The sequence below is a fragment of the Epinephelus moara genome, chromosome 10 (genome assembly GCF_006386435.1).
Source record: "Epinephelus moara isolate mb chromosome 10, YSFRI_EMoa_1.0, whole genome shotgun sequence".
NCBI lineage: Eukaryota > Metazoa > Chordata > Actinopteri > Perciformes > Serranidae > Epinephelus > Epinephelus moara.
The window spans coordinates 31,835,750-31,861,794 of NC_065515.1; the positions used below are offsets into that span (position 1 = coordinate 31,835,750).

General features: G+C 40.4%; 1 protein-coding gene across 2 annotated transcripts in view; it reads left to right on the forward strand.

Moving 5' to 3' along the window:
* rabgap1l (RAB GTPase activating protein 1-like) overlaps positions 1-26,045 on the forward strand; it is a 134,233-nt gene that overhangs the window by 73,810 nt on the left and 34,378 nt on the right. For both annotated transcript variants that reach the window (XM_050055881.1, XM_050055882.1), the window contains exons 14-17: positions 6,554-6,667; positions 17,467-17,541; positions 19,271-19,396; positions 22,250-22,393. In XM_050055881.1, the coding sequence (XP_049911838.1) occupies positions 6,554-6,667; positions 17,467-17,541; positions 19,271-19,396; positions 22,250-22,393 (459 nt within the window). The remainder of the gene's footprint in view (positions 1-6,553; positions 6,668-17,466; positions 17,542-19,270; positions 19,397-22,249; positions 22,394-26,045) is intronic.

Consider the following 26,045-nt stretch of genomic DNA (forward strand, 5'->3'; position numbering starts at 1 on the left):
AATAAGATACTTAAAAATAGTGTAATTTAATGTACTTTTTTGACTGAACTGTGTTTTGCTTCTGTACGAAACACAACACGCTTTTCAAATCATGCATGTAAGCAGAGAATGATTTATAAATGAACCTGGTTTGAGTGTTGCTCCTGTATGGCTGTAGTGTTTCTCTCGTCAGTTCTTATGCACTCTGTGACTCCGTGAACCTGCAGCAGCTTTCACCAGTTAGGCCAGAGTGGTTAAATGAATTGCTGTTGAATGTAGAGGGATGTGGAGGTGGAGTGCAGGTTTGGACACATCAGCAATTTTTTTTATTTTTAGCTGCGTGTTAAGTAGGTTACCTGTTGGTGAGGTCTGAGTAATGGACTGTCTGCCCAACAAGCCCCCAGGCTACAATTAGAGGAAGCCTCTCATTCCCCTCTTTGTACACATCTCTCTCTCCTCTCTTTGTCTCTCTCTTTCTCAGCTTGTGTCTCAATCTTGTCTCTGTTATCTGTCCTGATCTCTCCCTCCCCTCCTTGCTCTTTGCTTATCCCAGTCCTTCTCTCCTTGATTTCCATCTCCTTTTTTGTCCTGTTTTCCGCCTTCAGTCAGTAAGTTTAAAAGGCACCAGGGAATAAATCTGACAGGTACACACAGTACTGCAGAATAAACACACCGACAAATACACGCACACAGTGTGTTGGATTCAGACTGATGGTGGACAGTGTTGATGGAATCCCCCTGCCTGTGCTAATGCCTTTTTTTAATCCTTCCATATTTATTATGTCATCTGCAAAATACCGAGAGTCTGTGCTGATGTGTGACATTCCTGCTTATTTGTATGAGAGATGGAGTGTATGTATGTGGGCCAGTGAGAGTTCATTATGTATGTGTTTGAATGCACTTTGTTGCTCTGACATTTGTGCCTGTATGCATTTATCAGAGTACATTTTTGTGCATGTATGCTGACTATAGTGCATGCCCTCATGAATATGTGCATATAGCTCTGGTTTACACAGGTTTTACCATCTAACAGGCTCTATAGGATTGTCTCCTCACTCCTGTGGAGCAGCTTACTGAAATTTGCATGTAGTGGTTTTTCCAATCAGGAAGGATCCAACAATCCTTCCTGTTACCGTGTGTATAAATCATCACACCCCAAACCACCATTCACTTTTCAGCAACATGAAAACTAAGAGGATTACCTGCAGTCAAGAATAGCCTTGTGTTTCCTTCAGATATGATGCTGCCTCCCTTACTGTGGTCTTATCGCAGCCACAGATCCTCTGTCCTTCCCTTACCCCTGTCTGGAAATGGAACAAACGCATCGCTAACAGCTTTCTGGATCCCCTCGACTGTCTGTCCATTGATTCACCTGTGGCAGCGGTGGGAAGATAATTCAGGTTAAAGATAGGGCTGTGACTGTATGGATTTTTTTACCACTGTGAAAAAAGCAACTTATAAAGCGCCAAACCGCAAACTAAAACTGAAACTAAAGTGAAAATAGACAATGAAAGTTATCGTAAACTAAAATGATATCCTTTAAGAAGAACTAAAACTAAACTGAAACTGTGTTGCCTGGTTAAAAAAAAACAATTAAATGAATGTTGATTTATTTCAGTTTTAGTTTCTGTGCCTCCCTGCTGGTAATAGCCCTGGCTGGAGGAATTATGTTTTTGAGTTGTCAGTCTGTCCGCCCTGTTCTTTTGAACACTACATCATAAAACTGCCTTGAGGGACTTTCCTCAGATTTGGCACAAACATCCAATTCAATTTAATTCAATTAAATTTGTCTATAAAATCCAAATCACAAATCACAGTTTGCCTCCGAGGGCTTTACAACATAGGACATCCCTCTGTCCTTGGACCCTCACAGCGGATATGGAAGAACTCGCCAAAAAACAACTCTTTAATGGGGAAAAAATGGTAGGAACCTCAGGAAGAAGAACTGAGGAGGGATCCCTCTTCCAGGATGGACAGACCTGCAGTAGATGTCATGTATACAGAACAGATAAACATAATGTACAGTACAAAATGATACATAGAAAAAGAAAGAGAGATGCGCAGCAACAACAGTAATGAAAGTAACTACACTAACAATAATTATAGAACTATGAATAATATCAGTAGAAGTTTATGATACAGCTAATATTAAATTGATAAAAACTAAAACTAAACCTTTATGAATTGAAATAAAGCTAAAACTAGCAAACACACTTTGAAAGCTTACTAGAATTAAACTGCAATTAAATGTAAAAGTCAAAACCAAACTTAACTAAACTAAAAAGTACTTGAAAATACAAAAGTATTATAACCTTAGATCTGGCAGATTCCTCTGGTTCCCAGGCTAATAGAGCCTGTTGGCAAAAGAACCTCAGTTATATGAGCACAGAGAGGGTCTGCTGACCTGGTCACTCTGCTGCTTGTTAAATACCTGGCTTTCTGATGCAAGGTGAAGGTTTGACAGCTGGTACAGGGAGGAATCAGTGGGTCTGTCCTGCCAAACTAGCACATGCAAATTTTCAGTGCAGTAATCAATGGGTGGACCTATAGAGCCTATCAGAGGGCTCTCTACCTGCGCTCATAGAACTAGGGTTATAGGGCATAAGCTTTATTCTGTTTGTTTTGTGTTGGCACTAACTGTCTACTGCAGGGATGTTGAACTGGGGCACTGTGACGGAGAACTGATGCCGCTGATGAGGCTGCAGTTCCTCCTGAACACCTCAGCCTCCCTGCAGAGATCAAAGAGCTGCCAGCTTCAACATTCACAGACGAACACACACACACACACACACACACACACACACACACACACACACACACACACACACACACACACACACACATCCATCCATCCAAAAAGTCAGCATATAACTCTTGTTCCAGCAGGCAGTTAGCAAGAAAAGGTACACACAGCTGAAGTCTGCAGTGAATTTAAGGAACAGTCCACCATAAAACAAAGTGAACTTGAGAGACATTGGGGAGGAAGACGACAGAGACTAAAGTTTTAAAACTTTTTAAACAAACTTACGTTGTTACTTTGAGTTGCGCTCTACTGAACACGATACAAGTTGGATGAAGCAGAGCTACAACTTGCTCTTTTTATGCTGCAGAGTATGAGAGCAGTGACTCGGAGACGAAGATGACATAACAGTAATTACATCCTTCAGAATATTCCAACATTAATAATAAATTAGTATCTCTAAAAAAGATGAGTACAACCCTTTCCTTGTTTTTTTTTTTGTTTTTGTTTTTTTGAAATATCGTGCTAAACCTAGTGAATGCTATAAATGCTACACATACATATCTCCGTGTGTACAGTGAGTGCTTTTAATCTTTTAATTTAGCAGGTATCTTGAACAAATTTTGGTGTCACAGATTAAAAACCTACAGTATTTTAATTTTAAATCAGAACAATGGTGCATGAAATATGTGAAGAATCACTGTCAAGACAAAAAGGCCGGTCTTATAAAGCTGCACACTGAGACCATGGGGCCCAAGCGTGTTTGCTGTCTGCATTGACAATGAGAGGAGATGAGGCAAATATTTAGGAGAACATATGGAGGTGTACGGAGAGGAGGGCAGGAAATGATGTAGAAAATAGAGTAGAAGATGAAGCAGATGAGAGAAATATATAACAGGGAAGAGAGGGAAATCTAAAAAGCAGTAGAAGAGATGGTACAGTAGGAGATGAGGCAGAAAAGAGGAGAGAACATGGAAGAAGAAAAAAGGGAGGCGATAAGCGAGAGGAGAAATAAAAGATGAGAGTAGAGAATTCAAGGATAAAAGGAAATGTGCAGCGAGAAATTAAAGAGAAGAGGAAGAAAGGATTCAAGACAAGAAGGAAGGAGATTAGGCAGAGTAGAGGACGTCCTCTCCTCCTTTTTGTGGTGTTTTTTTGAGTAATGAGGCTGTTAATTAGCAGAGGCATGCATGGTTTATTAAATCAAAGTGTTTACAACTTTCACTGTCAGCCAGATTCTTGCTGGTCTTCACTGATGTTGCCATGGTAATTACAGTTCCATAAATGTCTTTGCTGTTGATGGGCTAACTCATAAAGAGTAATACATGAATAATTAGCCCATAATTATTTTAAAGGTAATGCTCTTACTTGCTGAGTAATTAATGTAACTTTCCTTTGTGTGGTAGTCTCTACTCTCCATCCTCTCGTTAATGTTTTTTGACTTGAAGTATGATTGGTCTTTGTGAAGATTAAAACAAATTGTTCGGAGGAGGAATATGGTGTTTCAGTCATCACTCTAATAGCCTATTGGTTTAATGTATGTAGGGCTGCAACTGATTAATATTTTCTTGATAACTGATTAGTTATTCGGCCAATTAAATGTCCTAAAAGTAGTGAAAAATGTGCAGCACAATTTACTAAAGACCAGTGTGATGTCATCAAATTGTTTTGTTCAGCCAATAGCCTAAATTAAATTTATCCACCTTTTTCGTCCTGTTTGGGAAATTTGTTTTGCTGTCCCATTAAGACAACCATGAATACATGAGAAGAACAAATCTCACACAGCGCTACCTTCATTCCTGAAGAGCTGCTTCTTCTTTTTTTTTTCTTTTTTTTTTGTGCTGCAGAAGGAACATAATGTAAAACTGTTAGTTCCATTTTCGACATATAATGCACAGCACGACACACCACCTCCACACTACAAATCTCATTAAAGCGTTACACACAGTTGTGCCAGCAGCATCCGTCAAACCCTTTTGGGTGTGTGTGTGTATGGTGGATATATGTAAACCACATGTATTTGCGCTCATATAAAATAAGCATATTGTAGGATTTTGGTAACATTGTTAACACAGAATTATATGTAGCTAATTGTTGACTGTAATATTAAAGTACAGTTACAGTGGTGATAAAAGAAACTTAATGTGTCCATAATTGTGTTTTTATTAATTCTACATTTGCTGGCAGTGTCATATTTTTTTCAACAATAATGTGACAAGAAGTGGGAGAAAGCAAGTTGAGGATTATTAATAATAACAGTCAGTATTCTGGGGGTGTCGCAATAAAAGTAACTCAAAACAATTAATTAATTTGTTATTAAAATCATTGCAGATTCTTTTTATGTTGATCTATAAATCAGTTAATCAACTAATAAAAGTCCACAAACAAAGAAGCTCTCTATCTCATAAAGTAAAAGATACATTTCCTTGCCTTTGCTTTCCTTTCTTACTTTTTCTTTAGAGTCAGATAGGAAACATGGAGAGGAGGTTGGGGGTGGCGAGGTGGTGACATGCAATATAAAGGTGTCATACCAGGGATATTGGGACATGGGACATGATTTTGCGTCTTTACCACCAGGCTGCCAGGATAGCCCAAAAAGATGTCTTTTCCCCATCTGCCACTTTGGTGATGCAGTTACACCAGCCTGTAAGCGATGGCACAAAAACTGACTTCTATTGTTGTCCAAGCAATCTCCTGTCTGGCCTCAGCTGTTATAATCCATTCAGTGAACATCGTCAGGCTTTTATCTTTTCAGGTGGAAGAATCTACCTGCACCAATAGATGGGGGCAGTAAGAGACTTCCTGACCAAGACCTTTCACCATATGGGCAGTATATTCTGCAACATTTTCCACAAAAAGAAAAGAAGGAGGGAAGAAGAGAAGCAGTCTGCTGCTTCTCTTCTTCCCTCCTTCTTTTCTTTCCTTGCTGCTGTCAGGAAACAAGGAGAGGAAAGAAGCAAGAAAGATGAAATTTCTCACTCACACACACTCTCCCATTTTCTCTCTGATACACACAAACACACATCAAGGCCAGTAAGGCTCAGGGTTGGTTTATCTGCAGCTTACAGTGAGTTGTTGGAGAAAGCTGTGCTGCCAGTCTTCTCTCCGGTCGTGTTTGCACTCTGCGTGTGTGTGTGTGTGTGTGTGTGTGTGTGTGTANCATCCCATGTGTGTGTGTGTGTGTGTGTGTGATGGTGTGTGTGTGATGGTGTGTGTGTGATGGTGTGCATGTGATTGACTGTTGTGTGTGAGAAAAGAAAGTGAGGGGGGAAATAGCAGAGTGCTCGTGTGTGGACAGTATGTGTGTCTGTGAGTGAGAAGCAAATTGGAAAACAAGCAGGCATGTTTGTGTGAATGTGTGTGTGTGTATACACTGCAGTGGTTGTGGATTAGACAGCACAGACTAAGAGACTGAGGCCTGGGGAGTGCCGTTGCAGGAGGAATGGGACAAACACTAATACACAAACAAACAAACACGGTGACATAGCGGCGAGCTGCTTTGTATCGTAGCTGTGAACTGATACAGTTGGTTCTGAGCTGAGCGAAATACAGTGCCGTCTTTACCACTGTATATAAACATGTACAGACAGAGGAAAGATATGTAGGAGCCTGATCAGAGTAAATATAAAAAAGAGGTTGTGGGTGCTGAGATGAAATATTTGCTGTTGTTGTCATGCCGTGAATCCATTAAGGGACTAGTGAATAACTCAGGATAGGCAGTATGTAAACTGGCACAACCTTCATGCATGAAAAGGAAGGCAGAACTCATTATGTATCTACATTTCGCTATAGTTTTGTCACATGTCTCAAGCATGTAATCCCTGTGTGTTGCAGGACTCGGCTCAAGAAGGTGTCATCACCCGAGACATCCACCGCACCTTCCCCGCACACGACTACTTCAAGGACTCTGACGGAGATGGACAGGATTCACTGTACAAGATCTGCAAGGTGAGGCTGAGATATGAGATTGAGGTTGCCCATGGAGCAACAGAGTAGATCAAACCAGCACTGGATTATGCAGTACTGTATGTTACCCCCCTTTCTGAAAGCATCATGAAACAGAAGGCAAATTTCGATACACACTGTTTCATGCTGCGTTCAAACGTTTTTGAAAACTTTCCTGCTGAGAATAAAGTGCTGTGAGATGAGAAGATAATTCTGAAATGTGTGCTAGACCTTGTAAAAAATTTGTGCTTTCTCCTATAAAGCCAGCCATTAGTTGTTGTTTTTTTGGCAAGGCCCAGTAGGAATTTGCTTGGCATTTTAAGTTGGCTCTACAATATATGACTGACAGTGCTCGCTTTTTACTGAGACATCAACCTGAACCCTTCCTACACATGACATACCGGACATACACACCACTCAGTGGACAGTCATTGAGCTTTTCTTCCAATTTTCACAGTGGAAATCGTGGTCGTTGTTATGTAGGTGGCAGATTTCTCTCAAATTACCCACCAAAAATGGTTCCTGAACACCCAAATTTAGAGAAATAGACCTTTCGGTTGGAGAATGTTTCATGCTTCTATTGTAACTTTCTAAAGCCGACTTTAAATGCTGTGGGTCTGGACAGTTTTAGAGGCACAAGTAAAGTCATCACTTTAACGGCTCTCAATAATTCACTGACTGAGTAGATACTCAGGATCGCAATGTCAGGCTTGTCCTGAGTTGATGTCCTTGAGTCTGAAATTTAGTGGCAAATAGAAGCTTGTGAGATGTAGCCTGAGTTTTCAGGGGTACTGAGAGACTGTACACTGCGTCCAAATTCAGCCCGGTTTTGCATTAAAATACAGCATTTTATGTCATATTGCTTGTTATTATTTATAGGCTGTCAGTTGTGGTGGCAGCCAAATATATCTGAGAAAACGTGGCTAAGGGCACAACACCAGCATAGTCACACATCAAAATGTACCACATCAAACTACTGCATATCAGATTTAAAGCTATGAGTGAGGTAGGGCAGGCCGTCCACCGTCCACTTCTTTATGATGTCTTAAAGATACCACAGTATAAAGATGTGATTTTAAAGGTAAAAGACATTTAACTGCCTCATGTAGACCCCAGCCATACAAACTTACACATACAGTATCTCTCACACTGACCTTTTGTGGATCAGCCATCAGTCTGGTGCCATAAAAACATGCAGTCAAGCCTCCTTTCCATTAAAATGAATGAGGAAAAGTAAGTGCTCTAAGGAGAGGGTCCCAGTGGACTCACATCCTGAGGTAATTATCTGTGAAGACACACGGTACATTTTACTCAGACAAAAGTCAAGGTCAGCACTACTGTACTGTATTAAAGCCAGTCTTAATCTCTGTCACTGTCCTCCTCTTAGGTTGTCTGCAGCTGTGAACTCAACTAAGACGGTTTATTATGCACAGGCGTCTTTGCATTGCCCCACAGTATATCCAACGACTCTATCACAAAGAGAAAAAACTAAATGTGAAATCAGCATGTAGGCTTTTAATTAAGTAATCGAATAGTCAAAAAGGGATACTCATATGAGCAGGTTACCCAAGCTCTGCAGCTACAGAGTTCTCAGAAAGTAACATCTTAAGAAAATATCCCTCAATACTTTTCACCACCTATGAAGTTTGTTCAGTAACAGCAGAGATTTGGCAGACACTCATCAATCTGTTAACACTTCATCACCACTTCACTCAAGTCTGGACAGCCAGAGGTCACAGACAACTACTTTATAATAAAACATCTTTGGTAGCTAGAAACACAAACTTTTAACCACAGAGATAAATACAGTGGGAACAGCTTTTAGTGGTCATGGTTACAGCGATCAGCAGCTCATATATGGATCAAAAAGCAGAATCATTCCTACACAAATACTGTTAAAATAATTCCACTTACGGTTTTCATTTTGGGTTTTTTGTACATGACAACATATGGAAACATTTTTTAAAGTTACAGCTGTTCTTTTTGGGGTTTTTTTTTTTTGCTCCATGATACAGCACTTTGCCTCACGGTAACTTGTCTGCTTCCAGCTGGCTAACTAAGGCTGGTGCTGCGTGCACACTGAAATCAAGATTTTCTCTCAATAAAAAATGTAGTCTCCTCAAAGCTTATGACAAACTGCCAAAACGAGCCAAGGAGATGTAGCAGCTAAACTTAATGTTCCTCAGGCTACCTTGTGCAGTCTACTCCAACAACAAGAAACGGCCTGTGCAGATAGTGATGGAGACAAAAAACAAATGCTCATATGGAGAACACCTGTGTTTTGAAGCAGCTCTCGCCAAGTGGATTGATAATGCCTGGTCACATAAAGCTTCCATAATCTCTATGTTATGAAATAGGTGTATTTTAAAAGTCAATAAAATGTGTGATGGTCCGACAAGCTGTCAGAGTAAGCATGTAACTAACTGCACTCCCTAAAGAAATATTATCATATTTTTGGAACAATAAAACAGAGATACCAGAGAGAAGCAGAGAGAGGGGTCTACAGTGTTACAGTGTCTACTGTGTTTGAAGGATATATCCAGGATGTCAAACTGACTCAGCAGCAACAACAGGTTAAAAAGACAAAGATAGTTAGAAGCTAAAGCCGAACTATAGGCTACAGATCACAGTGTAAAAGTGAACCACCACATCACTGCTGATCGCCACAGCAAACCATATCAGCAAAGTTTCCCTTCACTGGTTCCTGTACAGCAGGGTCACTCTTTTTTTCGCTGTTATAATCATTAAAAAGCAAACGCAGCATGTGTATACATTCAGTAGGCTATATCTTCAGTAGCTAGCTAGCTAACCCTACACTTCAGGGTCTGATTTTGGTTTTGGAACAGGGAAGAAACGCTTATCTTTTTCCAACCTCTCCAGGTAACGAGTATCATTAATACACGACATGCCCCAGGCACAACATTTAGCTCCAAATCCACAAAACCAGCCTGAAAATGAAGGAAATCTGAAACGACTGCATTAGAGTCAATGGAGCACAGCTGTGTTGTTGTCGTACCCTGGTCTGAGCCAGCCTGATGCTACACTATGATTGGCTAGGCTGCGTCTTGGGGTGGGACTTAGTGAAGGGTCCATTTTGTTACTTCACATTTATGTGATAGATATACAAATATATAAAATATTATGTGAGGAATTTCACCCGGATAGACATGATCACTATAAGAGGTTTCCTCTTTAATAGTATGTTTAATAGCAACTTGATTACGAAACCCAACCCCTAATAACATAATACAAAAGCAATTTCTTGAACATGCAAAATTTGTCAAATAAAGCCAATACATAATGCAATAAAGAAGAACTATAACTCAATAAATTTAATTACAATTACTGAAAAATAAAGTATATGTCTTGAACAGATCCAAAAATCAATCTGTATATACATTATAGACATTTTTGGCCCATCCAAACACTCCCTCATTTACTCTCTCACTAATATTATGTGATATACACTTAGTGGTTTACTTTATGGTCTGCAGTAAATTGAGATGTCTGAGTGTTTCATCACTGACAGGTAAATTGTCTCTCAGCTGTAATTTCCGCCTCTATTATTGCTAACAGAAAATAGTGTTAATGCCATTTTTTATTCCATTTGAGGGCACTTTATATATAATACAGACACTCAACTATATAGTGCACTATAAATAGTGTCCGCTCCTTTTAACAGGGAGAAATTACAGACACAGCCCTTGTCAGTTTTCGCTGTGATCACATGCAGATCATTTTCACCTGTATGTGACCTGTCATGTCATCAGCTATGTTGATGGACGTGGCTGGTGAATTGCAAGAAGTGATGACCCTAAAATGTTTATGGATAGAGAGAATACCTGCATGCCAAGAGAGAAACTTAAGATACAAAAAACCTTTGTCTTTTGTCTATCTATAAGAAAAAATAACATTAATTGAAAAAGTAGATAGCAGTGAGATAAAAGAGCAATATTCTAGTCATTAGGCCATCATTTTATAAGTTCCAATTAACAGTAATTCAATGGTATAAGCTTGCATTCAGTAATTATCTAATGAACAGAGACCTGTGAGCGTAAAGCTAAATAAGATGTAAAAAGTGCATGGAGGGTATACATCAACATAAACATGGATATCACAGAAGTGTTTTGTTTATTAATTAAAATCAAATATAGATTTAGAACGATGAAGTAGAACTTTTGCTCCTTTGTATTTTCCTGGCGCTGCAGAAGTAGAGTATGGCCGGTCAGCGCTCTGGGAGAACCTGTCAGGAAGGGTTAGCATCCAGTCTGGACCCAACTAGGTCAGTGGCGAGCCAGCCTTCATTTGTATGCAAATCCATGTAGATTTGCTGCTGATAAGGTTGGTTGGATCTTGAGGCATGAGTGGGTTACAGGCACAGAGAATCCAGGACAAAGTTTCTATTCATCTTCATATTCTACTCAGTAATAAGCCTGGAGTCTTTTGTTTTCTAACCTTTATTCTCCGGGGAAGGTCACCTGAGCTCCGTGCTCTTTCTCAGTGATAATTTGCTTCATTCTCCTAATGCTCCACTCAGTCACACTTCCAGCTAACCTGTACAACCTCAGACATCTACTGGTGGTCAGTCAGAAAGCCTGCTGGAGCTGTCACGGGTTGGCTGCCTCATTCGAGACACAAGACTCTTGACAGCAGGTTTTCAGTGAGAGGGGAGCTTTATCCTTCTAAACCTGTGTCTCTCAGATAAATGGATAGAGCGAATATCTGCTATATTTCCATGGAAACGAAAGTTAAACAAAGCGGAGGAAAAAGGCAAACATGATAACGCCTCATCAACCAGGCTAATGTTGCATATCACAGTGATCACTAAGTGTTTCCATGCACACATTATTCAGGATACTAGTTCATGTCCTGGTGACTGCCGTCCGGATCAGCTCTGTGTATACTTGTATGCCAGTCGAGTTTGTAGGAACAAGAATTTGCCCTGCTGAATCCATTCTTTTCTGAAGCTGACATTTGATCTACAAAAGTGAGAAACTGTACACTGAGCAAGTAATGAATCACAAAAAAATGATATTGCCATGGAAACAGAACTCAGGCTGCAAGGTCTTAACAGACAAAGCTTTAATATTCTTACATGTCCAATCATCTCTGTCAGTACTTCATAAACAGTTTATGAATAGGATTCTCTTGTGGCCCTGGGTTCGGCCTGCCAACCCTGAACCGCAACATCCCCAGTTCTCCTCCAGCTGTGGATGTTTGGTGCATGTCATTCCCTGTCTCTCTCTGCCCTGATTTCCTGTTATCTCTTTACTATTGTATTACTAATAAGAGCATGCCATGCCTAAAAAAAACACCTTAAAAACTAGGTTTTATCAGGGCGCACAGTAGCTCACCTGGTAGAGCTGGTGCCGCATGTACAAAGGCTGCGTCCTTGCCACAGTGGCCCCAGATTCAGTCCTGACCTGCAGCCCTTTGCTGCATGTTGCCTCCTCTCTCTCCTCCTTTCATCAGTGTGCAAAAGCACACACAATTTTTATGCTACAATATTTCATCTGTGGTCTTAATGACTAGGGGTGGGCGATATGGCCCTAAAATAATATCACAATATTTCAGGGTATTTTTACAATAACAATATTCTTGACGATATGTAAAATAAATAAAAAAAGATGTATTATTAATTTAAGAAAATAGAATTGCAACAAAATAAGTGATACACTTTTACATATTAATGTAACGGTTTGCCTTCAATATTGAAAAAATGATCTCTCATTTCTTTAGTTTGTAAACAACAGTAACTCAGAGTGAGATTCACATTCCTTATATAATATTAATAATACAACAAAATGCAGTTTTTTGTCGAGCAGCAAGCGTAACATAGGTTTACATTATCAAAGGTTTATGACACACTGACTTGATGAGACCGACTCCTGTGTGTGCAAGGTGAGAGAGGTCAGGGAGAGACACTGTGCTGCTGCCAGAGGAGCTGCTGAATGAGTTCACTCTGAGCAGTAACTCCCTAAAAGAGTCTGAGAAGTCTGGGGCTGTTCATGAAACATTCAGGACACCCAGGCCTAAAGACGCTCGCCACAGTTTAATCCACACTACTGAAGCCTTTCCTTTTTTTTTGGAACCACCGCGGATTCTGTGATTATTTCGCTTACAGCCATGCTTGTTGTTGTTGTGGGTAACAGTATGATTTCAATGTCAACAAGTCGAAATATCGCGAGTATCGCAGTATGAATTTTTTTTATATGATATTGAAAATTACATTTTTGTTTCTACACCACTTGACTTATAATACCCAGGTTTTCTAACAATATTGCGATGATAATTCGGTCTTTCTTTTATCGCTGGCACAGTATCCCTCTCAACTGGTTTCCAAATCTTTTAATTAATACATTCAGTGAGACACTTCTCCAGAGTGAAGTGTTCACATATTCATTAATTTGCTCAGCAACCGTGACATGATCACTGATCTTCCAATTGGCTGTTGCAGGGTGCTAAGGACTTTCACATTCTCTAAATACTGTCTAGCTTTTGTAGGAACAATACCTGAAAGAATGCTCAAGGATTATAGGTGATACTGGTAAATGGATATGCATTTGTGTAGCGCCTCTCTAGTCCACTAAAGATGCTTTTACAAATTCACCCATTCACATACCATACAAGGTGCTGCCTGCTGCTTAGCTTGACCCTTTAAATGCATACACCAGTCTGCCAAGGATCCTTACATGCGGAGTGGAGGAGACAGGGATCGAAGCACCAGTCTTATGATAAGTGGACGACCCATTCTACCACCTCAGCCACAGCTGCCCCCAGTTTTTAGTAATAAGAAAACCCACGCATTCTTTGTGGCTTTCACTGAATGATTATTAGCACAATTAGACAGTCTTAAAGGTCTCCGAAGTTTAACACATTTAACAGAAGATGAAAAAACCTGTGCTCATTGGTTATGAAAGACTAGGCATATACTGTAGATGCTAATAATCCACCCCTCTGAGCCTATTATCTGCTCAGGCTAACAAATTTAGATTTCACCCACCAGGACCTCCCCCATCCATCTGTCAGCGTGCACTTCTCCCAGCCGAGTTGGGGACATGTGAATGCCACACTCCATCAAGCATGTCAGCTTGTAGATTACACTGCAGACAGCTCCACAAGACTTCTCCATTACCTCCACATCAAACCCCAAATTAGCTGAACAGATCAGCAGTGAAGCTCTGGATGTCCACACTCATTTTTCAAGCATGGAAAAGGGGCGAGAATATTTTAACCCGACGTGCGGGGGTTTGACTGCAGTCGAAGTTAATATGTCCATCAAAGAGTGAGCATCCTGCCAAAATATCTGTGAGGAAGATATTGAACCGTTACCAGCTGAATCATTTCAAGAAGCTCTTGATCAGGGCGGAACTAAACACATAACATTTAAAGATGATATTAAATTGTGTGTTTCATTAAACTCCACACACTGTGTGTATAACTGCCCCAACATTTGTACAGGGGAATATGATTACAGCTTATCTATTCTACGTTGTTTGTGTTCATGCTCAGCTCTGGTGCTGCTGACCTCTCAAGCATGTTAAGCTGTGGGGACACTAGTTTTGCGCACCAGCTGATATGTAGAGGTCAGGTGAGGTGGTTCACCTGCCCTGTTTGATGCCCCACTTAACTCTGATGCCTCCCATTTAGGCGGGCATTGGATTTACAACAGTTTACTGTCAGTGACGATGTATGTTTCTTCCAGCCTGTATGTCTTGCAGGGATGTTGCCAGATAAGAGTTAAAAAAAACAAAACAAGTGTAGGTCGAATGGTTTCAGATGCCTTTGCCTCTCCCTGGATCCTTGTTTACACTGTGAAAAGGCCTGTCTGTTTGCTCATTAGCATGATTGGTGGCGTGTGTCAACACGACTGTTTTGAGACAGCGCCTCTCCCTGAACGGTCATCTGAAGGTTACTCTCCTTGGTCAGTCTCCCATACTTTAAGGATGGAACCAGCCAAGTTTCTTGCATGGGACAGGCCACCACTTCCCTTACTACTGCTGTGGAGAGATGTTGTTTGTTTTGTTTTTTGTGGCATGACATGAGTTTCTTTGCCTTACTGTTGGTTTGTCAATGACAGCTCGACTCTGTGGTGAGTGACACATCCTTGTTATGTTGCATTGGTGCCATGATAGTGAGAACACAATATTTTCATAACAAAGTTTCAAATGACAGTGTGAAAGGAGTCTTTCATTATTATGAATTGGCACCTGAATCTGAAGCTCCCTTTAACTTTACGGAGCTTTATTGTTTAGCTGTCATGCCTGTAACTTTACTGTTTTGGTTCATTCTCACCACTCTCATACTGTTGTTTACGGCTGCAGTGGGCAGCTGTTTTCAGTGAACAGGCTCACTGTACACTACCTGCTCAGCACCAAACAGCAAAATAGCTGGTGAAAATACTGGAGTATTTAGCAGCTCAAGAGTAACATATTTCCCTCAGGAGTTGGTAGAGACCAAAACAGAGTTCAAATAGAGTTCATGTGGCCTGAAATGTCAAGTTCACAACTTCTTTCCCCTGCCCCCAAATAACTGGATAAATGTGCTATTGCAGGTTTAAGGCTGCAGAGCCTGTTGTAAAAATTAAATCAAAGCTTGCACTTAATTGTGAATGGTTATATGCTGTTCTCTCAGCAGAGGCAGCACCCTTGTCACTCTGCTCTTGAAAGTCAACATTAAAGGTGGCAATGTACGTAAAGATAAGATTCATAATTACTGCTACACCTATCGTTAGAAGGTCAGTTCCTTAAAGTGGCCATATAATTTTGATGTTATGTTATTAGACACGAGGACTTACCTCAGCATTTACAGAATAGATGCCTCATAAAGTGAGAAAAAGTGACGAAAGAAAGAGGTTGGCACTGGCAAAGAGAAAAACCAAAGACAGAGCGAGACAGTCCCAAGGGATATTCTTCTGAAACAAGAAAAAACGCTGGTACTGCTCTCTTAGGGAATGTCCTCTGAATGTGCAGATGCTCTAGATCAACAAGGCGCTAAGCATGTAAGATCAAGTGGTGTAGAGATGACTTGTTCCTGACTCTGAAAAGGAAGCCGGAATTCCTGAGTGTACTAAAAATATTATCATAACACGTGGTCACAAGAAACACAGTTTTCATGATGACTGAACAATAGCTAATCACTGTTCTGTATCTGTGTTTGTGCTGTTATAACCAACATCACACAAGTAACTATAGCAGCATTATTAAACGCTTCATGCAGCAGTTAAACTGACTATTAAACCAAAGTCTGACACTCCCCGTCCACCCTTAACACTGAAGTGCAAGATATTAAATCCCCTGGCTGCTCCAGTGCAGTTGGTTATTGACTGGTGTAACTGTATTACACTGTGGTTGAACTGTGCAGTCCCTTAGTGTGAATGTTTCTTGCTGTGTAAGACAAGGAGGTGAGAAAGTATTCAGGGTGCCTTGCTGGGTAAATAATAGGTTTAAAAAAACGTTGATGGTGATAACATGACTCCCAGAGTTTAAGGGCAGCAATCATTGTGTTTCCTGCCCTACATGAAACTGCTTACAAAAAGGTCGGTGGGTTATCTTGAGTAACTGGGTAATGATTTCTGGAAAGAGACATTGCTTTTGAGTTGTTTTTAATGTATGTTTTTGGCACTGAAAGCGCCACAAGCGGAGTGCCTTCTAGTTCCATTATATCAGAGAGAAGGCAGACATATCTATAGCTGATATCTCCAACACTCTGCAATTCGCACAAAAACGAGCTTGACTGATAAATAGCACTACAGGTACGAGGCAAAATATGTGTTTTATGCCTCTGTGCCGGCGACAGCTGTGGCTGGAGGCATTATTTTTTCAAGTTGTCAGTTTGTCCGTTTGTCCATTCTCGTGAATGCGATATCTCAAAAAGGCCTTGAGGTAATTTCTGTAAATTTAGCTCGAACGTCTACGTAGAGTCAACAAATCGATAGGATTTTGGTGGGCAAGGTCAGAGTCACTATGACCTCATCAGTCTCATTCCTTTGAACGCAGTATCTCAAGAACACCTTGAGGGATTTTTTTTTTTTTTTAAATTTGGCACAAACATCCATGTGAGTCAACGAACTGATTAGATTTTGGTAGGCAAAGGTCAAAAGTCAAAGTCACTGTGACCTCATCTGTCTCATTCCTTTGAACACAGTATCTCAAGAACACCTTGAGGGAATTTTTTCAAATTTGGCACAAATGTCTGCTTGGTACTTAGAATGAACTGACTAGATTTCAGTGGTCCAAGGTCACTGTGACCTCACAAAACACATTTTTGACCATGACCCAAGACTTCATACGCTCTGACAAAATTTCCCACAAATGTCTAATAGGAAATAATGATAAAGTGATAAAATTTTATATTCAAAAGGTCAAAGGTCAGCTTTACTGTGACATTCTAATGTTATGCATTTCATTTTCATTTTCCTGGTTGTTACTTGATGTTGTATCTCAGGAACAGAAGGGGAGACATTTAGTCAGATACTGAATTGGTGACACTAATCTTGTGTGCCCACCTTAAAACTGTGCTGATATAATAGATCATCTGTGCTGCTGGGGGGGAAGATGTGTGAAGCATCCATGTTTTCACAGACATGGACAAAAACCGCAACCTCGCATAAAACAGCGGCAGAAATTCCAGTTGAAATATGGTTTACTGTGCCTTTAAGTGAAGTAAAAATATGGAAAAATGGAGGTTTTAAATTACAGCATTAATTTATACAATTTAAACAATGTCAGTGACCTCTGATGTCTCGCTGATAGAATAACCAAACAGAATTTTCCCCCTCTCTCTTTTTCTCCCTTTCGCAGGCCTACTCTGTCTATGATGAGGAAATTGGTTACTGCCAGGGTCAGTCGTTCCTCGCTGCTGTTCTCCTGCTGCATGTAAGTTCACTTGTCACCCATCCATCTACTGAGCCTGCCGTCTCATGGTCAAGACGATGCACCATGTAGACGAATACATAGATACAAGACATACACACATGCATACAAACTGGTTTTAACGTAACATACTCGACAACAACATTGGTAAAGCGTATAAGCAAAACTATTACATTTACCTCTTTTACATTTACAGAAAAACTTGCTTCTTTTGCTTCTCCTTTGCTCCACGCTTGCAAAATAAAAACTCTCGGAATGTTACCTTGATGCCAAAGATAGACAGTCAAACAAATTATGACAAGATCAACACTTCAACAAAGAAAAAATGTCAGCATTGAGCAGCTGCACCTACACCTCCCTGCATCTATAGAAGCCAAGACTGCTAGCTTGTGCTAGGTGTAATAAAGCAGAGCCGAGACAACATAAGAGAGTAAATGGAGGCTGAGAGGGAGACAGAAAGAACGTCCCTGGCTGACTGCTGGAATGAAAACACTTCATAGCAGAATGATATGGATGAATAGAGCGAGTGAGAGAGTGCGAAAGAAGGTGAGGGCATGAGACAGAGTCATGGCAGAATATGAGAAGTGAGAAAAAGATGGGCAAAACACTCATTCACTCTCTCACACATTTATTGTCAAGGTCACTGCCAGAGACACATCTCTTAAAGAACTCCTGCTCTTTATACCCCTCCTTATACATGTTTGAATGTTGTTTAGTGTTTCTTGTCCGATCAGAATGTGTCGCAACATGTAAAACGCTTCTAAAATTTTTATTTGGAAAGGTGTTAAAAGACAGATGGAGGAGAGACAGAGGAGTAGACACATGGAGGCGGGAGTCCCAAGTGGAGGAGGAAGTTTGGTTGAAGTCCAAATTACAAGGGCAGCAGAGGTTAAAGTGGGGGAAAGACGGAGGAAGAGTGAAGAAGGGAAGGGAGGTCAGGGGAAGGTGGGGTGAGGAAAGATGGTAGGAGAGTCATAGAGGAGAGGTAGTTTGGTGAAGACACATTATGATGTACAGAGGAAAGGAGACAGGAGTGCAGGAGGAAAACAGGAGGAAGTTATGGAGGAGGAGGCTGTAAAGGTGAGAGGAGGAGGGGGAGAGATAAAGGGGACAGCAGCAGTAAAAGAAAGAGAGGTTGTACAGGAGGAGGAGGCAGACGGGTTATAGAGGAAGAAGAGGATGAAGGGAGAGGTTATAGAGGAGATGTCAGGAATATTAATAGGGGTTCAGGTTTACCTGCAGGAGCCCATTCAGCCCCAAACACATACTGTCACTCTGATTAAATATCACCTCACTGTGTGTGTGTGTGTGTGTGTGTGTGTGTGTGTGTGTGTGTGAGGAGAAAGAAACCCGTAAACCCACACAGATACACACAGTTTTAAGCTTTCTCTCATGCCTCTTATCTTCATTCATCCAAGCAACACACACTAAAACACACAGAGACAATGAAGCACTCAGATGAAAACATATTTTTGCACAACTTGCACACTCAAACACTGAAAGTATGTCCCTTCATCTTCTTCCTCTGTTCTTTGGGCTTTGTCAAATAACGCTGGATAATAAAATGTGTCTTTTCCTTGTCTTGAAGCCTGCGTGATCACTAAATGTCTTGTGGAGATTCAAACAAAATGTCCTGCTTTCCTTTGTGGCAACAGATGTACATGTTGGACAGTCAGCTGTTCAGAGCTTGAGTTCATGTTGCTGTAGTTTATCGTTCTCCATGTGGTTTCAGATGCCAGAGGAACAAGCCTTCTGTGTGTTGGTGAAAATCATGTATGAGTACGGCCTCAGAGCTCTCTACAAAAACAACTTTGAGGATCTCCACTGCAAGTTCTACCAGCTGGAGAGGCTGATGCAGGTTAGTGATCCAATACTGTGTAATATCTGGAATGTAATGGCTTGTATTGCATTACAGTGGAAAGACATGCTGAGGAGATGACCCTCAGTGGATGGACGGACAGTTGGGAGGGGCTGTGAATAGTATTTACTCATACTGAATTTCCAGCAAAAATTTTTCTTTAAATAATAATTTGTAAGAAATCGTGTTTTAATTGTGATTTCTTTTGGAAAAGACTCCCGCACGCTAATTTGCAAAAACAATGACTTTTTTTGCTGCTGCAACGTTTCAGTGACTAGACCTTCATCAGGCAAAGTCACCGAAACGTTGCAGCAGCATTAAACTCATTATTTTTTGCAAGTTAGACAGTGTGCGGGAGTCTTCTCTACAAGTTTTATTCTTCTCGTCCCTCTCCTACGCACCTGTTTGAAAATAGATGTGAGAAGTATTCCTTTATTTTATTTGTGATTTCATCATAGATGATGGCTCAGAATACTACAGTACCCATGAGCCTTGGCTGCTGTTGCCATGGAGATGAAGTCACTCAGGGGCGTGAATCAAAGTGCCACTGAATTAAAAATATAGTTAGTTTTAGTTGTAGTAGCTAGCCCTGTGATAGTCTGGCAACTTGTCTGGGGTGTACTGTCAGCTGGGAGCCCCCTCGTGACCCTGAATAGAATAAGAGGTTACAGATAATGGATGGATGGATGGATGGATGGATAGTTACTGTTGCTGATTTAATTTTGTATTTAAAAACTGTAATAAAGGACATACACATTCCAGTGTCCAATAAAATGGGTGCTGGACTAAAGAAATGTGTAATGTTTTAAGCGAGCGACTCTTCCACACACTTCTAATAAACAACATAAAGTCGCCATGATGCCTATACAAGTCATGTGACATATCATACCTGTTTCAAAAGTGGTGCAAATATTATCCTATATTGACAATGAATTTAAAACCAAATTGATTTAAGCTGCAGATCGTGTTTTGAGCATAATCCTTAGCCTTCTCTTGGATGTTTGATTGGATGTTTCTTGCCAAAATGCACCTTAACACTTGTAGTTTACCTTCTTACCACGCAGTTGTTAAAATTTTGTACTGACGATTGAATTGGGGGAGGTTCATGGCGACCCAAGCCATTGAAATGCTTTAGCTGTGAGCGACATAACATGGTTTATGGGAAAAATTAATGGGAATTTGACTTCCGCAGCCAGGTGCTCCTGAAATAGCTTCTCACACAGTTGTAAGCCACTATCAGTTTGTCCATTTATCTCTGTTTCATTTATTTATTTGTTCATCACATTTTTTTGTAGTTGAAGAAATGGTAAATCTCACCACTTAACATCAGAAATGTAAATGTTTTGGCCTGGCAATGGGAAAGGAACCACACCTACAGCTCAAAGTCAAAATATTAATCAGTCAGTTTGTCAACATAAGTTCACAAGTTTAAATGATATGAAATTCACCTCACATATTCAGCTGTCCTTGTTGTACAAAGTAGCCCTGAGGATCATTAATTTACACTAGATTTGATTTCCAACATTTTTACTTTCTTGAGAATGAAGGTCCCTTGGGCTGTTTCGTTTAATTAATGATTGAATGCAGACTTTGTGCTTTTACTTTTACTCGGTGCCACTAAAAAGAAGCCACTAGCAGACAGTGCAAATAGCCTGACAAAATGTTTTTGCATTTCCCATAAAAGCAAGGAAAGTTTGATCATATTCAAATATGTAGAGCATGTTACCAGCGATTGCATCATCTGTGGGGGACGAGGTGTTTGTTGTTGCCTTGTTGACTCGTTTCTGGTCACATAATGTAATAGAATATAACAAGAATCGCTTCTAAGTGTGTGTGTGTGTGTGTGTGTGTGTGTGTGTGAGACATGTAGTCTCTGTAGGCTCAACACTATTCTTTCTGTCTGTTGAGGCTGATGATCCTGTTGCTGGTTAAGTCCCATCCCACTCAGGTATTACAGCGTAAATCCACTCACTGAGTAGAGTTTAATTTAGCCCTGAAATCCATCCTGACGCTGCTCGCAGTCATCTCTTAGCATCGAGGTCAACTCGGTTAGCATCGACCAAATGTGCTCAATGTAAGGATGTTAGCATTGACTGCTAATTATTAGCGTACAGGTGGGAGCTCACTATCTGATCCAGTCAGGTGTCGTGTGGCACGGTAAGTGTTGGCTGCCAAAGTGGATTACTATCTGGCTGATTGAATCCTTTATTCACTGTACATGCATGGACGCTAAGACACACATGCAGATTTTATACTTGAAAGCTACAGCTGTTTTTTTTTCTCATGTGGTCAGTCATATTGTACCAAAACAAACACTGAAATAGATGACCTTGAACAAAAACATCATGAGGGAAGAAAAAAATAAGTGAAAGAAAAGAACAACTGTAATGAATGAAGTACACAGAATAGTATAATAACATCAGCAATGTTGAGTTCTGGTGTTCATACGCTTTGTATATTTTATAAAACAGTTTGCTCAACAACTGTAGAATCACTTGCTGTCATTACAGATTTCTTAATGTCAGATTTTGTGAATATATTGCTTGTTTTCCTCTTTATGTATTTACTGGAAGTTTAATAATGTGTGCAGTATGTGAATAATGTCTGACTGTTAGGCAGCTGGGATGCAATACTGATTTGTGTTCTGTGCCTTTTTCAACTTTTCCTTTTGTTCTTGGGTCTCTCTTGAAAGAGATTATCATCTCAGTGCGACAGCCTGATTTAATAAAGGATGAGTAAAAATGAAATAATGTAAAATTGAAATGACAAATAGAGCAACGTCTTTCTGTTCTTGTAAGCGCTGTTTCATCTCACAAGTTTCTCTTCTTCCCTCTCTTCTATCTGCTCCCACAGGAACAGTTTCCAGACCTGTGGTCCCACTTCCAGGAGCTCAACCTGGAGGCACACATGTACGCCTCTCAGTGGTTCCTCACCCTCTTCACTGCCAAGTTCCCCCTGTGCATGGTTTTCCACATCACTGACCTGCTCCTCTGTGAGGTACAATTTGTCTCACTGCGCTACTTTTTACTGGGAGTATATGGAGAGTGATTTGCTTTACAGCGTCCAGAGTCCAGTGAGGGGAGGGTCAACCTTCTAGAAAGATGAGGAGAAGTGGCAGAGGTTACTGGGATGTTAGGAGGGAATATGGCAACCATTAAAGTAGGAGGAAGGAGACATAAAAGGAAAAGTGGAAAGAGATGAGTGGAGGAAGGAGCAGATGGTTCAACTGCCCAGTGCTTCTACTGACCAGCTATCAGTGGTCGAGGGCACTTAAGGCAAAGCTGCACCAGCACCAGCACTGATCCATCTGCATGCTGCTCTCTGGTTTGATCTAATATCTTCTCAAGTCAATAGCGTTGCCCTGATCAGGCTTTTAAAGGCTGATACAATCATTGATTTAATGTCATTAGGACCACTTGACCAGATACTAATCACTGCTTGGTTCTTGTTTCTGAGCCATTTTCACAGAAAGCTCCTCTGAAGAGACCTTCTTCCAAAACCCCATAGTTTATATCATGTGTGTCACTCATAGACTTGCTATTTAAAATTGTCAATTTTTTTGAAAAACACATACACCTCTGCTAAAACAGTGTATGTGCTCTTAGTGGCCCACATTAGATGCCATGTGACTTTAAATGACTGCTTAAAATCGCATTGTGACATGTCGGCATACAGGGTAGGATACAGAACTCAAAAATATTTAAAAACGGTCACGGGTGAAACTGTATTTCTTTTGTCATAGTATGCTTACATGTGTAAATAGTGTAAATACACTTTAGTCCTCAAAATCATTTTTATGGTACTACTTTACTAAAGAAATATCATTGTGCATAAATTTATGTAAACACTCAATGCAAGTGCAGAGAGTAAATTAAAGGCAAAAAGACAAGAAATACAGTATAAGTAGTGCTAGAAACAATTTTTTTCCCTAGATCTGAGCACCAGCATTTCTTTTTTTAATGGGACTAGTCACTGACTGTCTGAAACAAACCCCATGTTCCAACGTAAGCTAGTTCATAAGTGTATCTGGTACCAAAGAGATGAGATTGATGATCCACACCTCAGTTTTTGTTTCTTTGGCAGTATTAACTGATCTGCCGCTTTATGATTTGGAGGCTCAGGTGATGGGAGAAACAGAGCATTGAGCACCTGCTGGTGAGTCATATCAGGTGGCAGGTGAAGCTGCCAGACAGACATGGTGAGGCCAAATGTGTAATGAGGGTGCACTGGGAGTGTCTGTCTGCGGCGGAGGTGGAACCATGCAGCTGCGTTCTAATTGAAAATAAATATTGTGTTTGGAGTGTGGAAACTTAAAGCAACAAGGGGGCAAAAACAGAGCCTTGAGGAGCACCAACATGAGCAGATGACGATGAGGCATTACCCGTAACAACAGCTTGAGTTCTGTCAAAGAGATCTTGGTTCAAGGTGAACCAGATCCAGTCCTCCAGGTGACTCAGCAAAATAGTATCAAATGCTGCACAAGAAGCACAAGAACATATTATCTATCATTACTTTATAGAGTTATATGTCACTCTTATGTTTGCGTGTACAAAAGAACGAGAGACAGGTGATGGATTTCTTTTTAAATATTTGAACTGCTATGAAAAGTTTCATTATATAAAACATCAAAAGTCAAATGCCCTATTTGTTTCCTCTCCCCTCCACATCCCTCCCTCCCCCTCTCTGTCTTCCTATTGGCCCCAGGCAGAACAATTAAAAGTTTCCCAGGTCTTTCTCACCCAATGAGCCGCATGATGAGAATCTGCTCGTTAAACCAGAATTCTCATCTCCTGCATCCCTCTCTGTCTTCCCTCCTCTTGTTGGCTCTCTCCATCATGTCCCCCCTCTTCATTGCGTCCTTTCTCTTTCATCTTTCCTTTCCCTTGTTTTCTCTGTCATTTCTCTATTTTCTTGCCATTTCTTTAACATTTTTGCTGAATGTTTTCTTTCCTCAACTGTTTTTATTCATTGAGTCAGTCTTACATTTGTTTACCCGGTAGTGTGTCTATCATTTTCTTTGGTCTTTTCTCTTATCTTTTTCCTCTCTTTATATATTTTTCTGTATTAGCTTGCCTTATTTGCTATTTATTCATATATATATATGTTTTTACTTGTCATCTTCATTTGTTTCCTGTTCACATTCTCCCCTTTATGTCCTTGCTCCCTTTCTGTGAGCTTTCATCTCATCTTCTTTCAATAACTCTCTTCATCTCCTCTCCTTTTGTTTTTTCTTGATGAATTCTCCTCATCAGTTTACCTTGATAATTTTTTTACTCTTTTCATTTGTACTAGATCTACCCTACCCAACTGTCTTTCTTTTATTTTATTTCATTCAGCATCTCTGTACCTCATATGTAGAAATAGTAAAAGCTACTGGATTTTTGTTTCGTCTTGTGTTTTCCCACTGATACAAGAGGCACAAGTTCTGCTGATTAGTTAGAGTCCCAGGCTCACACCTTGTGTAACCGTTCAGTGCCAAGATCACATTTAATGGTTGAAACTTGTTTTTTTTATGATGATCATTCAGGAGTATATGTCACATGTTTTTGATGCCAAACCACAGGAGGGCCAAACCACAGGAGGGTTTTTTTCTGAGGTCTTCATGTGGTATTTTGGAGAGATTTCTGGCCATTTTTTATCAGTTCTTGAGTGGTAAAAATGATTCGGTTTAGCATCATATCTGTGTAACAAATGGTATCAACCCAAAGAATTGCTGCAACAACTTATGAAACATAATTGAGCATGGGAATGGTCATGATAGACTTTCATCATAATGTTCTAAGCTCTTATACATGCTAAACCTAAAAAGTTTGCACCTAACCAAAGCACAATGATAATGACATATTTATGACTAGAAAAACTTGACACAGTAGTGAGCTGCATCGCAAAATAATCTTCAGGTTCCCTGCTTCAGATGATGTATACCAAATCTATGTGTATATACTGCTGACCTGTTATCTCCCCCTAAAGATCCTCTGCCCTTCCCAACCCTCACTCTTCCCTGGCCTATTGCCTCGTCATCTTCTCAGTCTGTGTCATGATATCCCCCCTTTCTGCATGTTTATCTCTCTTTTTCCCCATGAATCTGTCTTGCTCTGATACACACACACACACACACACACACACACACACACACACACACACACACTATGAGATTACCTTCCTGTCTCTCACACACACCTTTGATCCTGCCTCGGCACTGTAGCACCATCTTGAGGTCTACAAAGATAGGTGTGCGTGAAGGCAGAGCTCCCCCTCTCTTTTCGCTTTCTCCTGTTATTTTTAGAGCTGTCCAGATATTTTTAGCTCTGTGTTGCCATGTGAACTGGTTGTCACGGAGACCAAGGAGACGGGTGTTCCCATGCAGAGCTGACATCAGCTTTACATTTTCTTTCTTTCTCTGTCAAAATCAGAGCCGTTGTGTGGACAAAAGAGGAAGGAAAAAACATGTCGTCACAGCATTAATGTACATTATATATCAGTGAATGGAGACAAATCCTCTTAACAAAAATAATCAGTGTTTCATATTGAAACATTTTATGTGTAGCATGAAACAAAGTAAACTTAGTTTGATCTGTTTCCCTCCATCAGGGTTCCTTCAGGCTTTAGTTACCTTTACATTTACATTTAATTATTGTACAGACAAACT